This window comes from Lemur catta, chromosome 11, assembly GCF_020740605.2.
Source record: "Lemur catta isolate mLemCat1 chromosome 11, mLemCat1.pri, whole genome shotgun sequence".
Classification (NCBI taxonomy): domain Eukaryota; kingdom Metazoa; phylum Chordata; class Mammalia; order Primates; family Lemuridae; genus Lemur; species Lemur catta.
In genome coordinates this window covers 70,560,722-70,576,671 of record NC_059138.1, presented here as the reverse complement: position 1 = coordinate 70,576,671, position 15,950 = coordinate 70,560,722, and the positions used below count along the sequence as shown (strand labels likewise).

The window sequence follows — 15,950 nt, the reverse complement described above, 5'->3', positions numbered from 1 at the left end:
ACTTTTAAAACTTTATATAAAATCATTAATTAAAAAACATGTTTGTGGATAGGCTAACTTTATGACAAAAAAATATTTGTGGAGGGGGAAAATATTTGTGGAAAAAAATTTTTTTAAGTCTCTAAAAAGACAACTTCAAAAGTCTGAAAAGTTTAAAATGACATCAAATGGACCTTCAATTTTTGGTCTATAATTAGATTTGTAAACATGTCTTTAAATGAAAGACTCACAATAAAACCAATTTTACCATCGGCTAATTGATATAAACAAGAGTTAAGTTCCTATGGCATATTTCTGGTCACAAAAACATTACCAACTTCTAAATAAAGACCCAAAACACTTCCAACATTAAACACTGAAATACATGTGTGCTATACACACATTTAAAAAAGATTAATAAAAACAAAATAATTATTTACTCAAATTTTGGCGAATCAGTGAGGGACAACAGTCACAGTGGTGGTGGATTAAATCAAGGAATAAATGTGATAGAAGCAAAAATTTTAAGAAGCACCTCCTACGACCACACAGTTCAAAAACAGTAACAAATATGGTGGGCCGCTGACTGCTTTCATACTGCATTGTTTATTGTGCATTTGTATGATTACTGTATACTTTATAAATTTTTATAACAATTTGTACTCATTCATGCACTTCATTTTCCAACCCAATTATTCCAGTTCAGGGTTGCAGATGGCCGAAGCCTACCTTGGCAGCTCAGGGCACAAAGACAGCCCACCCTGGACAGCACACCATTCCATGACAGGGCTCACTCACACACTTAACCACGCTCACTTATACTGGGACAATTTAAACACACCAATTCACTTAACATGCACATCTTTGGGACATGGAAGGAAACTGCAGTACTCCAAGAAAACCCACACAGACTAACTCCAAAAATAGTGGCCCCAGCCAGGAATTGATATTTACACAAAATGACATTGAATGAAACAGTATTACTCAAGGACCCGCTGTACTCATGAAAATAACCCCAAGTTGGACATGGTAGTTCCCCATCAAACTACCACTTAGAAGTTGTGTTGGTTTTTTAATTTCACTCTCAGAGATGACCACAGGACACTATAGCTCCAAGTAGTGACAAGAGAAAACTGATAAAACCACTATAAAATTCACTCAGAAATAACTGTCTTTATTTTCTCCCTTTAAAGCCATAAAAATACAAAGATTAAATTTCAAAGAAAAAATGGTGGGCATTCAATATTTAAAAAGCACCAATTAGCAATTATTTTAAAATGTCCTTCTCAAAAATATACTTTTACCTACCTGACTTCTTTCAATATTTCCACCTTAGCTGCCAGATTTTTCATTCTTGTACCCACACCAACCTTCAGAGTGCTTTCTAAATGTTTGGTCAAATCCATAGCAGCCGCTTTCTCTTGCTGAAACAAACACATCCTAGTAAGACCCAAATAGGAAGCTGTACTTCTGTTATAATTTAAATGATTTTTAGGTATAATTTTAAAAATGTTTTAAAGTTAAAAAATGTTAGGCCATAGGATAACAAACACTGATTTCCCTACTAGGTGGTATCTGAAAAATATAATCTGTTCCAGTTCTCTGCCTTCATACAGATTAGAGACTGTTATATTAAAAAGTGAAACAGAAAGAAAATTTTACATTTTGTACCACTGAAAACTTAGATTTTAAAAAAACAAAGAAAAGATCCCCATAAAAACCAAAGATTCCAAATGAGTATCAATGACAATGTCTTTTCTGATGAAGTCTTATGTCATTCTGCATTATAAAGGAGTCAAAAAAAATTTCCTTACCAAAGGTAGATTAAATTCTCTGATTCTAAGTGATATATCAAATATATGTCTACATGATTATTCAAAATAACATACGGATCAGTAATACAGATAAAGACCTGGCAATTTTAATTATACTACAACCAATTATTACATAGTTAAACACACAACTTTTACTTAACATTTAAACAACATACTCTCCAGTCCTCACATTCTCTCCAATGCTTTAGTAAAATAAAATGAGAGGACCCAGATATACTGAATGCCTATTAATCGTAGGCTATGCTCAGGTATGCTCATTGCCTTCTGCTCCCATTTGCTGAGTATGATGATCATGAAGAATCAGTTATATTTCTTCCTAAAACTGTTATACCCACTGTACTTGTAACAATTGCTCAAAAAATATGTAAATCTAAGAAATAGAAAACAAAAAGTTTTTGAATCTTTGAAAACTATGTTTAATACTTTGCTAAGACTCCATAAAAGCAAATCTTAATAGGCATTTCTAATGAATTACATGTGAATGAGAACTATAACATATTGAAGACAATAATCATTTAAATCTAAAAGAAGTATTAACGCAAATTGTTTCTCAAATGTCTTGTGAGTTTATTAACCTACTTCTATAAAAAACTAGGAATCAGATGATAAATAATGAGTATTGTGTTTAAAACAACAAATAAAACAAACAGAAAAGATAGTAGACTTAAACATAAGCACATCAATAATTATATTAAATGAAAATGAGCTCAACCTTCCAATGAAAAGAAGTGAGATTACCAATCTGGATGAAACAGTCTACACTCGACTCTATGCTGCTTATAAGAAACACTAGATATAAAGAGACAGATAAAAGTTAAAGGATAAAAAGATACACCATGAAAATATGGCCATATTAAGTTAGGAAACATGAACTTCAGGAGTATTCCAAGCAATAAAGAGAGATATTTCATAAAGATAAATGGATCAATTCATCAAGACAATACAATTCTAAATGTGTATATCAATAATAACAGAACCTTATAAAAAATGAGGCAGGCCCGGCGCAGTGGCTCACGCCTGTAATCCTAACACTCTGGGAGGCCGAGGCGGGTGGAGCACTCTAGGTCAGGAGTTTGAGACCAGCCTGAGCAAGAGCGAGACCCCGTCTCGACTAAAAATAAAAGGAAATTAGCTGGACAACTAAAAAATATATATAGAAAAAATTAGCCGGTTATGGTGGCACCTGCCTGTAGTCCCAGCAACTTGGGAGGCTGAGGCAGGAGGATCGCTTGAGCTCAGGAGTCTGAGGTTGCTGTGAGCTAGGCTGATGCTATAGCATTCTAGCTCAGGTAACAGAGAGAGACTGTCTCAAAAAAAAAAAAAAAAAAAATTCTGTGAACCAAAGACTGCTCCAAAAAAAAAAGTCTTTAAAAAACATAAGGCACACAAAAAAAATTAAACATGTGTTACACTTCCAAAAAAGCTTTTTAAATGATATGCACTTCCAACTAAAGAAGCTTCAGGAACAAATAAAACTTAAAAATAGAAAGAAAGAAATCATAAAGAAATCAATAAAATAGGAAAGAGACAGAGAATAAGAAAAAAAATCAAAGCCAAAAATTACTTCTTTGAAAACATTAATAAATTTGATAAAACACTGCCAAAATTAAGGAAAAAATAACAAAAACACAAATGATCAATATCAGTTATGAAAATAGGGACATCATCACAGAGACCAGAGACATTAAATGAATAGCAAGGGGATACTATTGTAAACAATTTCATGCCAATTGATTTGACAAATTACATAAAACGGACAAACTCTTTGAAGACAAAGATTACCAAAGTTTACTCAAAAAGAAATAAATAAAGCATTATCTTAGAGAAATTGAATTTATAGTTAAAAACCTTCCCACAAGGAAAACTCCAGGCCCACATGGCTTCACTGATTCTAATAAACATTTAGAGAAGGAATGATGTCAATCCTAAAATCTTTCGGAGGACAGAGAGAGAAGAAACACTATGCAACTCACTGTATAAGGCCAAGATAATTCTAATATTCCAGAAATATATGGGTGGTTTAAAATTTGTAAATCAATCAATATAATTAATCAGATTTAATAAAATACAGAAAATATATGACCATCTCAATAAATTCAGAAAAAGCATTAGCTAAAGTTCAACATGGGCCGGGCACGGTGGCTCACGCCTGTAATCCTAGCCCTCTGGGAGGCCGAGGCGGGTGGATTGCTCGAGGTCAGGAGTTCGAGACCAGCCTGAGCAAGAGCGAGACCCCGTCTCTACTAAAAACAGAAAGAAATTATCTGGCCAACTAAAATATATATATAGAAAAAAATTAGCTGGACATGGTGGCGCATGCCTGTAGTCCCAGCTACTGGGGAGGTTGAGGCAGTAGGATCGCTTAAGCCCAGGGGTTTGAGGTTGCTGTGAGCTAGGCTGATGCCACGGCACTCACTCTAGCCCAGGCAACACAGCGAGACTCTGTCTCAAAAAAATAAAAATAAATAAAAAATAAATAAATAAAGTTCAACATGTGTTCATATTGTTAAAAACACTTTCATGGATATTGTAGTCTTTAAACAATCACTGAAAAATATAACAAAAGATACAGTCAGAAACATAATAAATTAAAACAAATATTAAAATAATGTTCAAATAACAAAAGAAAGCAAGAAAGGAAAAAGGAACAAAAAGCACAGAGAAAAACAACACAAATAATAAAACGGTATACCTAAATCTAAACATATAATTATATAGACATTGTATAATAATAGATGGTCAATTCACCAAGAAAACATAATTAGTTAAATGTGTATGCATCAAGCTGTAAAATGTATCAAGCAAAAACAGATAGAACTGATCCAGAATATATAAAGAACTCCTAAAACTCAACAACAAAAAATAATCCAATTTAAATGTGGGCAAAGGACTTGAGTAGATATTTCTCCAAAAATATACAAATGGCCAATAAGCACAGGAAAAGATGTTCAACATCACTAATCATTAAGAAAATGCAAATCAAAATCACAATGAGATATACCACACACCCATTAGGAGGGCTAATATATTTTTTAAAAAACAGGTATTGGCAAGGAGGATGTGAAGAAATTGGACACTTGTGCATTGTTAGTGGGAATGTAAAATAGTGCAGCTGCTATGGAAAACAGTATAGTGGTTCCTCAAAAAATTAAAAATAGAATTATCATATGATCCAGCAATTCCACTTCATGGTATATACCCAAAAGAATTGAAAGCAGGGTCTCAAAAGAGGTATCTGTATATCCATATTCACAGTAGCATTATTCACAATAGCAAAAAGGTGGAAACAATCCAAGTGTCCATCAACAGATAAACTAAAAAACAAAATGTAGTTATACAGACAATAGAATATTACTTGGCCTTAAAAAAGGAAGGAAATTCTGACACATGCTACAACATGGATGAACTCTGAGGACATTATTCTAAGTGAAATATTCCAGACACAAAATAACAAATACTGTATGATTGCAGTTATATTAGGTACCTAGAGTAGTCAAATTCACAGAGAGAAAAAGTAAATGGTGGTTGTCAAGGGTGGCAGAAGCTGCTATTTAATGAGCACAGAGTTTTAGTTTGCAAGATAAAAAGAGTTCTAGAGATGGATTGCATGGCAAGGTGAATATACTTAATACTACTGACCTGTACATTTAAGAATGGTTAAGATGGTAAATTGTATGGTATGTGTATTTTACCAAAGTTAAAATTTTTTTAAACTGACAGAACTAAAAGGAGAAATAGACAAATCCACAATTTGTAATTGGACACTTCAAAAGCCCTCTCTAAGTAACTGATAAAACCCCTAGACAAAAAGTCAGCAAGGACATAAGAAAATGAAACAATCCCATCAATCAATATAAGATAATTAACACTTACAGAACATGCCACCCAACAACAGCAGATAACACACTTTTTTAAAACACAGATGAGACAATCACCAGACAATATCTTAAAAACTAATTGTAATAAAAGTCCTAGTCAGTGTAATAACACAAAAGAAATAAAAGGCATACAGATTGGAAAAGAGAAAACGAAACTGTTCCTATTAACAGTAACATGATTTTCTTCATAGAAAAATCCCAAGAAATTTACAGAGAAACTCTTCAACTAATAAATGAATTTAGCAAGATCATGAAATACAAGATCTACACAAAATATCAACTTTATTTCTATATATCAGCAATGGCCTACTGGAAACCAAAATTTTGTTAAAGTAACATTCACTATAGTTTCCAATAAATAAGATATTTAGGTAGAAATCTAATAAAACATGTACAAGATCTATATGTTAAAAACTGCAAAACACTAATAAAAGAGATCAAAGAAGACCTAAATACATGGAGACATACCATGTTGTGAACTGGAAGCCTCAACAGAATTAAGATATCAATTCTCCCTAAATTGATCTTCAGATTTAATACAACTTCAATCACAATCTCAGAAGTTATTCTGTAAATACAAACAAGCTAATCCTAAAATTCACCTGAAAAAGCAAAGGGGCTAAAATAGTCAAAAAATCTTGAAAAAGAAGAACAAAGTTAAAGCAATCGCATCACATAATTTTAAGGTTATTACAAAACTACAGTAATTAAGAGTGTTGTACTGGCATAAGGATAAACAAAATAGATGGATGGAACAGAATAGAGGGTCTACATAAAACAATTCAGTGGGAAAAGGAGAACTAGATCTACATGGAGAAAAATAACCTTAACCCCGACTTCATATTATATATAGAAATTAATTTCAGATAGGTCATATACCTAAAAACTGTAAAGATTAGGAGAGAAAACATAGGATAATACCTTCACCCTGGGAGTAGACAAAGACTTCTCAATCAGGATACAAAAGGCAGTAGCCATAAAAAACTCATAAATCGGATTTTATCAAAATAAAAATCTTCTATACATCAAAAGAAATCATTAAGAATGTAAAAAATCTGGCTACACACTGGTAGAAAATATTCATAACATATATATCTGACAAAGGACTCATATCTAGACTATATAAAGAACTCCTATAAATCAGTACAAAAAAGTCTAAAACCCCAATTTTAAAATATAAGGAAAAGATTTAAACAGGTAGTTGATTAAAGAAAATAGCTCAACAACCAATGAACATAGGAAAAAATTTTCAACATCAATTGTCATCAGGGAAATACAACTTAAAACTACACTGAAATATACTGAAATATAAATGGAATTATACGATACATATTCATTTGTGTCTGGCTTCATTCACATAACACATGTATATAACATCTATCTATGTTATGTATATCAGTGTATTGCTGAGTAGCAGTAAAAACCATATAAACTAAAATTGAAAAGAATGATAATATCAATGTTGCAGAGAATATGGGCAACTAAAACTCCCATACATTTCTAGTGGGAAATGTAAATGACACAACCACTTGGGAAAATTATTTAGAAGTTTCTAATAAAGCTAAACATATATCTCCTCTTTGACCCAGAAGTTCCATACCTATAATCTAAGATATGTGAATTCATAGGTCCACAAAAAGACTTGTATAAAAATATTCATAAAAATATTAACAATGGCCAAAAACTGGAAATAACAAAATGCCCATCAAGAGAATGAATAAACAAATTGTGATACAATGCAATATGACTCAGTAATAAATAGGATCATATACTGATACACACAACATAGATAGGTCTCATACATATGTGTTAAGTGAATAAAGCTAGACACAAATAAATATGTACTGTTATAATTCCATTTATAAGACGTACAGGACCAGGGAAGCTAAACTATGGTGATATAAATCAAAATATTGGTTGCCCTGAGTGGAAGGAAGGGGGAGTAGGCTAGAAAGAGACACGAAAGAACTTTCTAGGATTGAAGGAAATGTTTTATATCTTCAGGAGGCAAAGCAGGCAACGTGTAATCCACTTACTCTCTTCTTGGTAGGGAAGAGAGGAATGCCCCCCAGGGAAAAGAATAAAAATTAGGTAACTAGTCTGATCTCCTTATCAACTAGACCTCAAAATAGGACTATTTTCTGAGAGCAAGAGACTTTGTCTCTGAAATGTCCTTAGTAGGATGTCCCTGACTAAAAGATTAGTCATAGGGGATAAAGCCCAAGATTTACGGAGTTATGCAGCAGAGCTCTCTGGTGAGTATAGCGTAAGTTACACAACCCTCTGAGGTATAAAATGGAGATGTTTCATAACTGGCACATGTAAAACTCTACAAATCTCGTAAGACACATCATCTATTATTCTGAGCCAGAAGTGCATGTCTGAGATGGGAAGACAGGACTTAGGGCCCACCTTTGATGTCCAGACTTCTATTTAATCTGATCCTCTTGGTTACCTGTATCCTTGAAATTACTGGTAAAGCCTGATACTGTGTAAAATCTCTGACTCATGCAAATCTTATTGGACAATCTGATCCTGTATGTTAGCCCTATCTTGATGAGGGTGATTCATGTTATATAAGTATATACATTTGTCAAAACTTATCAAACGCTACATGATATCTGTGCATTTTTACTATTTGTAAATTGTATTTCAGTAAAGCACTATTAGAAAAATAAATCTGTATTTCCTAACTCTATCCACTAGAAATTCTATAACCTAGAAGCAAAGCCTAAATCAACAGGTATGTACATCCTTAGCACCCAGAGTCTAATCTCTAAATACCTCTTTGCCACTAAAGAGAACCACAGCACTTAGAGAAATGACCATTTTCTAGGACCTTAGTAGAAAATGCAGATGAGCATGGAACATCTTATACTAGAAAGCAAAGAAGCTACCAGACTATTGGGATCATGTCAAAAGGATAGAGCAGCTAATTTAAAGAGACTTCAAAGCTGGACATGATGGCTCACACATGCAATCCTAGCACTTTAGGAGGCCAAGGTGGGAGGATCACTTGAGGCCAGGAGTTCAAGACCAGCATGGGCAACATAGCAACTCTATAAAACATTTTAAAATTTAAAAATTTAAAATAAAGAAACTTCAAAGGGGATAATCTGTGCATCAAAAAGAAAAACGGCTCCAGTGGATTAAAACACATCAAATATGCTTAAAATTCATTAAAACCAGACATGGTAGCGCGCCTATAGTCTCAGCTACTCAGGAGACTGAGGTGGGAGAATCACTTGAGCCTAGGAATTTGAGGCTATAGTACACTATGATCACATCTGTGAACAGCCACAGCACTCCAGCCTGGGCAACATAGTGAGACTTGTATCTAAAAAATAATAAAATTCACTAGTTCATAATGATACTTAAAGAGAAAAAAATAACACTCTGGTCATTGTTGGAGGATGCTAAAAAGTAAATTTATCCTAAGTTTATAAGAGTCATGCTTCCATGACTAATAATACCTGCTGATCAGTCTTCACATCACAAAGAGAGAGACAACCAGTATTAAAATTTGTCTTCTGACCTAATGAAGTGATGAATATACTGCACCATCTATAAAGTATTTATAGTACAATAAAAAATAAATATTTGTTCTTTGTCCCTGTTCTTGACACAGAGTTCCTAAAACCTTTGGAATTCCCTGAGTGACAGGAGTGCTTTTTGTATGCTAATGAAATGATTATGGTAGGGGGGACTAGATAGCTTCAGGATAGAGGCTGGTCACCAGAAAAATCAACCATATGAGTAGAGGGTTAGAACTTTAAGCACTACCCATAGAAGGAACATACCTCAAAATAATAAAAGCCATATATGACAAACCCATAGCCAACATCATACCAAATGGGGAAAAGTTGAAAGCATTCCCCCTGAGAACTAGAACAAGACAAGGATGCCCATTTTTACTTCTATTTAACATAGTACTAGAAGTCCTAACCACAGCAATCAGGCAAGAAAAAGAAAAAAAGGGCATCCAAATTGGAAAAGAGGAAGTCAGACTATCTCTGTTCGCCAATGATATGATCTTATACCCAGAAAACCCTAAAAACTCCTCACAGTTTTGAAAAGTGAATTCAGTGAAGTCTCAGGTTACAAAATCAATGTACATAAGTCAGTAGCATTTCTATACACCAGTAACAACCAAGCTGAATCTTAAACTCCTGGCCTCAAGTGATCCTCCCACCTTGGCCTCCCAAAGTGCTAGGATTACATGTATGAGCCATCATGCCTTGCCCTTTAGATTAGCTGCTCTATCAAATCAAAAATTCAATCCCATTTACAATAGCTGCAAAAAATAAAATAAAATACCTAGGAATATACTTAACCAAGGAGGTGAAAGATCTCTACAAGGAGAACTATGAAACACTAATGAAAGAAATTGTGGATGACATAAACAAATAGAAAAACATCCCATGCTCATGGATTGAAAGAATCAATATTGTTAAAATGACCATACTTCCCAAAGTAATCTATCGATTCAATGCAATTACTATCAAAATGTTAACATCATTTTCCACAGAATTAGAAAAACCAATCCTAAATTTCACGTGGAACCAAAAAAATCCCTGAACAACCAAAGCAACCCTAAGCAAAAAGCATAAAACTGGAGGCATCACATTACCCAACTTCAAACTATACTACAAGGCTATAATAAGCAAAACAGTGTGGCACTGGTATAAAAGTAGACACACAGATTGATGGAACAGAACAGAGAACCCAGAAATAAAACCATATACCTACAACTAACTAATCTTTGAAAAAGCAGACAAAAACATACACTGGCAAAAGGATACCTTATTGAATAAATGGTGCTGGGAAAACTGGATAACCACATGCAGAAGAATGAAACTGGATCCCTATCTCTCACAACATATAAACATTAACTCAAGATAGATTAAAGTAAGACCTGAAATCATGAAAATTCTAGAAGAAAACATAGGAAAAACTAATCTTGATATTGTCCCAGGCAAATAATTTATGACTAAGACCCCAAAAGCAAATGCAACAGTAACAAAAATAAATGTGGGACTTAATTAAACTAAAAATTTTCTGCACAGCAGAAGAAATAACCAAGAGAGTAAATAAACAACCTACAGAATGGGAAGAAATATTTGCAAACTATACATCCAACAAAGGACTATTATTCAGAGTCTACAAGGACCTCAAACAAATCAGCAAGGAAAAAAAACATTAAAAAATGAGCAAAAGACATGAACAGTTTTCAAAAGAAGAGACACAAATGGCAAAAAAACATACATTAAAATGCTCAACATCACTAATCATCAGGGAAATGCAAATTAAAACCACAATAAGATACTACCTTACCACAGAATGGCCATTATTAAAAAGTCAATAAACAATAGATGTTGGTGTGGATACCATGAAAAGGGAATGATTACACACTGTTGGTCGGAATGTGATTAGCATAACCTCTGTGGATGACAGTATGGAAATTTCTCAAAGAACTAAAAGTATATCTATCATTCAATCCAACAACCTCACTACTGGGGACATACCCAAAGGAAAAGAAATCATTATATCAAAAAAGACCCCTGTACTTACATGTTTATTGCAGAACAATTCACAAATTGCAAAGATATGGAATCAATCCAAGTGCCCATAAACCAGTAAGTGGATAAAGAAAAAGTATTCCACACCATGGAATACTACTCAGCCATAAAAAAAATGAAATAATGTCTTTCGCAGCAACTTGGATGATGCTGGAGGCCATTATCCTAAGGGAAGTAGCTCAGGAATGGAAAATAAAATACCGTATGTCCTCACTTTAAGTGGGAGCTAAGCTATGGGTATGCATAGTCATACAGAGGGACAATGGGCAGTGGAGACTCAGAAGGGAAAAGATGGGAAGAGGGTGAGGAATGAAAAATTATCTATTGGGTACAATGTGTACTATTTGGGTGACAGATAAAATAAAAGCCCAGACTTTGCCACCATACAATTCATCCATATGACAAAAAAATCTACTGAAATTTAAAAAAAAAAACACTTTCAGCTCTACCATCCCCCACCTTCAGAAAGAGAAGAGGAGCTGGAGAGTGAGTTTAATTACCAACAGCCAATGATTTAATGAATTGTGCCTTTATAATGAAGCCTCAACTTTTAAAACTCGGAATGAGATTTGGGGGAGCTTCCAGGTTGGCAAACACATCCATGTGCTGAGAGGGTGACACACCAGGAAAGGACATGAAAGCTCTGTACCTCCTGCCCCAATGCCCTGCCCTATGCATATCTTTGATTTATTTGGCTGTTCCTGAGTTATATCCTTTATAATAAAACTGTTAAGTGTAGCACTTTCCTGAGTTCTGTGAGTGGTTCTAATGAATTATTTAACCTTAGGGAAGATCATCCAAATTTATAGTGGGTGGGCAGAAGTGCAAGTAATCTAGGGACCCCATTTGTAGCTGGTGCTAGAAGTTCGAGTAGTCTTGTGGAACTGAGTCCTTAACTTGTAGGGTCTGCACTAACACATGTAGTTAGTGTCAGAACTGAATTGAATTATTGGACACCTAGTCAGTGTCAGAAAATTGGTGTTGGAATAACACATTTGGTGTCAGAAAAAAATACACCTTTGAAAACCACATAGTATTCTTGGGGAAAAAAAAAATTTGAACCTGAATCTGAGCAAATTTGGAGACTTAACTACCATAAAAGCAAACATATATGGAGATAAAGAAGCCTCTTAAGCAACACAAGGATACAGATAAAAGCAATTTAAGAGATATATCAACCAAAATGCAACATATGGGCCTAACTTGGATCTGATTAGAGGAAACCAACTGTAAAAGGGCGTTTACGGTATAATATGGGAAATTTGAACACTGCCTGGATATTAAATATTAAGGAATTATTGTTTAAGTGTAAATAGTATTATGATTATGGATTTTTTCCTTCTTTCCCAAATACATATGAGATTTGTTTTACAATAACACAGGAAGTATAAATTTAAAAAAACATTGGCCACGTGTTTATTAATTATAAAAACTGGGTGACAGGCACATGAGAAGTAATTATTCAAGTCTTTCTCTTTTTGGAATGTTTGAAAATTTCCATACTTAAATTTTTTAAGAACACAAAGGGAAATGTAAATGAGAAATTATTAAACTTTCCAACATATCCAATGAAATCCAAAGATGACTGGTTCAGAGTTTAAGAACAAACTGCATCTATAAACAAATACAGGTATAAACAAAGAAGGAGAAAATTGGTGCGGGGGGGAGGGAGAAAATTAAATAAATAAGAGCATATGAGTATACAGATTTCCCAGTTGGATATTCTTTACCTTAAGCCATTGAACATACCTGCAGCTCCCGGAGAGTCTGTTCTACTTTCAATTCTAATGCCTTATGACTTTCAAAAAGAGCATCCTTCTCTGTTTTAAGCTTTTCATTTTCTTCAATCAGTTTCTGGTCCTGTTTAATTTTTGCCAGGCTGACATTAGACCCTAAATTAAAGTCACCAACAGCCAAACTTTCCCTATTAAAAACAAATTCACTCAGTTTAAAAAACAAACCGTAAGGCTGACAGAGATCACAAATCAAAACTAAATTATCTTGGGCTTTCTATACCATATCTTAAAGTCAATTTTGGAAACTAAAACCTTTACCTAGTACAACATTTAAAAATAACTTATTGCTAATGAGATTTTATAACTAAATACTTCAAAAACAATGTCTCCAACTCTCAAAGAAAATATATTCCAACTTCCTCAAAACACTATCAACTCTAGAGAACAAAGTAAAAAGCATTTCTTTATCAGTTTCTTCCAATTCCTCCTCCCCATGACCCTCCTTCCCATTTGACAGTTGAGTCCCTAAGGCATTGATGAGATTCCCCCAAACAGCTACAACCTTCAAGACATAGTATCACCAAGGCTTGGATCATAATACAGAATAATGTTTTAGCATATATAAATATCAAACATGGCTTTCTGCTTTAAGTTGATAATTTAAAATGATCCAGAAAGTAAATTTCTTTTGGAATAATCAGATTTCATCACAAGTTTTCATAGGAAGAAGAAAAGAGGCTCTCTTTTGTTAAAAAAGAAAAGGCAATTCCTTGAAACTTACTAAAATTTTCTTAAAGCCAGCAAAAAAAGCTTGAAATCTCATTTGAAATTTTGGCTCTGCCTGAATAATTCAGATTTAGAGACAGATTTTTATTTTTGACAAATGTATTCATAAGAGTTGGCATGAAAAGCTGGTATGTAAACTAAACAATTCAGGAATAATTTCTCTTTCAAAATGGCTTTTAATGAAAATATTCTGCTAAAGCAGAGATGAATACATGTTTGAGAAAAACAAATAATCAGTATCATCCTCAAAATCACTGACATAGTTAGGGATTCCAACAGCATAAGCCTTAACTTCTAATTCCACTATGACAAGGGCATCTACCATGAATTAGAAATTAGTTAAAACTAAAAATCCCACCACATTCTTACTTTGGAAATGTCACATGACTTCCCGCATCATTTTCATTCTTCAAGTCAAGAGCCAGCCTCCCACTTAAGCGCCCCTTCGGTCTGCTGAAGGTTGACTGATTTGATCTATGTCCCCACAAAGGAATGGGGCTTTTGAGGTTCCTGAGAGCAAACTGACCAGGATCCGATTTTTTTTCCTCACAGATGTTAGTGGTGGAAGTGAGTTTGCATTTTTCTGCAAATCCTTTCTTAGCCACCTCTTCCCCTATATCCACACTGCCATACTCAGCCTGAGCAATAACTGTTCCATCTTGATAGGTTGCTTTAATTCTCATTTTTATTTCCTTTTCAAAAATCAAGCTCCCCAAAAAGGTTCTGCCCTATGAAAGATATGAAAAAAGACATAAATCAGCTATATCAACATGTTTCTCCCCACTTACTTTGTTTCTACTTTGATTCTTTTCCAAGCATCATTATTTCTTCATTCTATATATATGTGGTCTTACCTGGTTGTTGGCTATATGCAAATAAACTTCTGCATATGTATGACTGTATTCTGATTACATACTTCCTAACATCTTCCCTTTCAGAAGTACAGCTAATATTTGTATAGACAGCCATATTCATAAATTTTTAAACATATACTAATTAAATATCTTAATTTTTTTTAAACCCAGCAGATTGTGTTGACTATTTTGGCCCCAACTAAATGTAATGGTGTCCTGGGGAGCAATAGCCCATAAAAATGAATCTGTAATCTAGAAAAGGTACCCAATTTCAAGAAAATTTTAAAAAATAGTTTTAAGGCAAAGTCAGGTACTCTGGTTTTAAAGACAGAAAACAGGAGCAAAAAAATAGAAACTCAAAGCACAAAATGTAACTTTTTAAAAAATCAACAAATTGAAATTATGAAATGTGAGATGTTAAAAATTCCTATATTCAAAATTCTCTTAAACAGATTTTCAAGGGGGCCATACCTGTACAACTGGTATAAGAAGCCATATGAGAAATTAGGTGCTTGCTAACTTTTAATTGTTGATTACCCATCCATAGAACTGAACACAGATACACCCAAAATACATTTGGGATTAGATGATATCTTGAGACTTAATAAGAACTTGTCTACTCCTCCAGAAAACTGTAATTCTTAAAATTATTTTGATATGACCTAATTACTCTTCCCAAATTTCTCTGGGTTCTTCTCCTGATTTTCAGCTTATGTACACTACAAAGTAAATTACTCATTTTTCAGAATATATAATGCATAAACTTAAAACATAAAATGGGTGAGTACTGCTCAGATTTACTGGTTCACATCTTCCTTGAAATAAGACATAATCTGATGAATTATATCTCTGTTAGAGGGAAAAGCTTTATTCTTAGTTATATTCCCACTAGATAAATACAAAAAACAATATAGTTCACACAAATAAAGCAAACCAAATAGGAAATCATACCAATAATAATCAGAGAAACAAGTGTGTAAAGACCAAACTAAAAACCAGAAAATACAAGGTAGCCACATTTAAAAAGAAAAAAAAAGTCAAAGTTCAAGAAACTAAATAATATTAGCAGGGACTATTTTCTGTATCTTTTTTAGCTATACAGCATTATAGAGGGTAGAAGTAAGACCTATGTAAGAGCTCTTAATCTATTTTGTGCCATGGGCTCCTTTATCAGTCTGGTAAAATCTCTGGACTCAAAAAAGAAAGAAAGAAAAACAGAAATCTTTAGACTCCTCTCAGAATGTTTTTAAATGCATAACATACAATTACAAAGAAGTTATTTCATTGTGATACAATTTAATAC

At 33.6% G+C, this 15,950-nt stretch overlaps 1 protein-coding gene across 2 annotated transcripts in view; it reads right to left on the bottom strand.

Moving 5' to 3' along the window:
- The window catches only part of STK31 (serine/threonine kinase 31), an 83,111-nt gene that overhangs the window by 48,451 nt on the left and 18,710 nt on the right, over window positions 1–15,950 (bottom strand). For both annotated transcript variants that reach the window (XM_045564345.1, XM_045564346.1), the window contains exons 7-9: window positions 14,163–14,521; window positions 13,021–13,195; window positions 1,288–1,403 (exon numbers count right to left, since the gene is read on the bottom strand). In XM_045564345.1, the coding sequence (XP_045420301.1) occupies window positions 1,288–1,403; window positions 13,021–13,195; window positions 14,163–14,521 (650 nt within the window). The remainder of the gene's footprint in view (window positions 1–1,287; window positions 1,404–13,020; window positions 13,196–14,162; window positions 14,522–15,950) is intronic.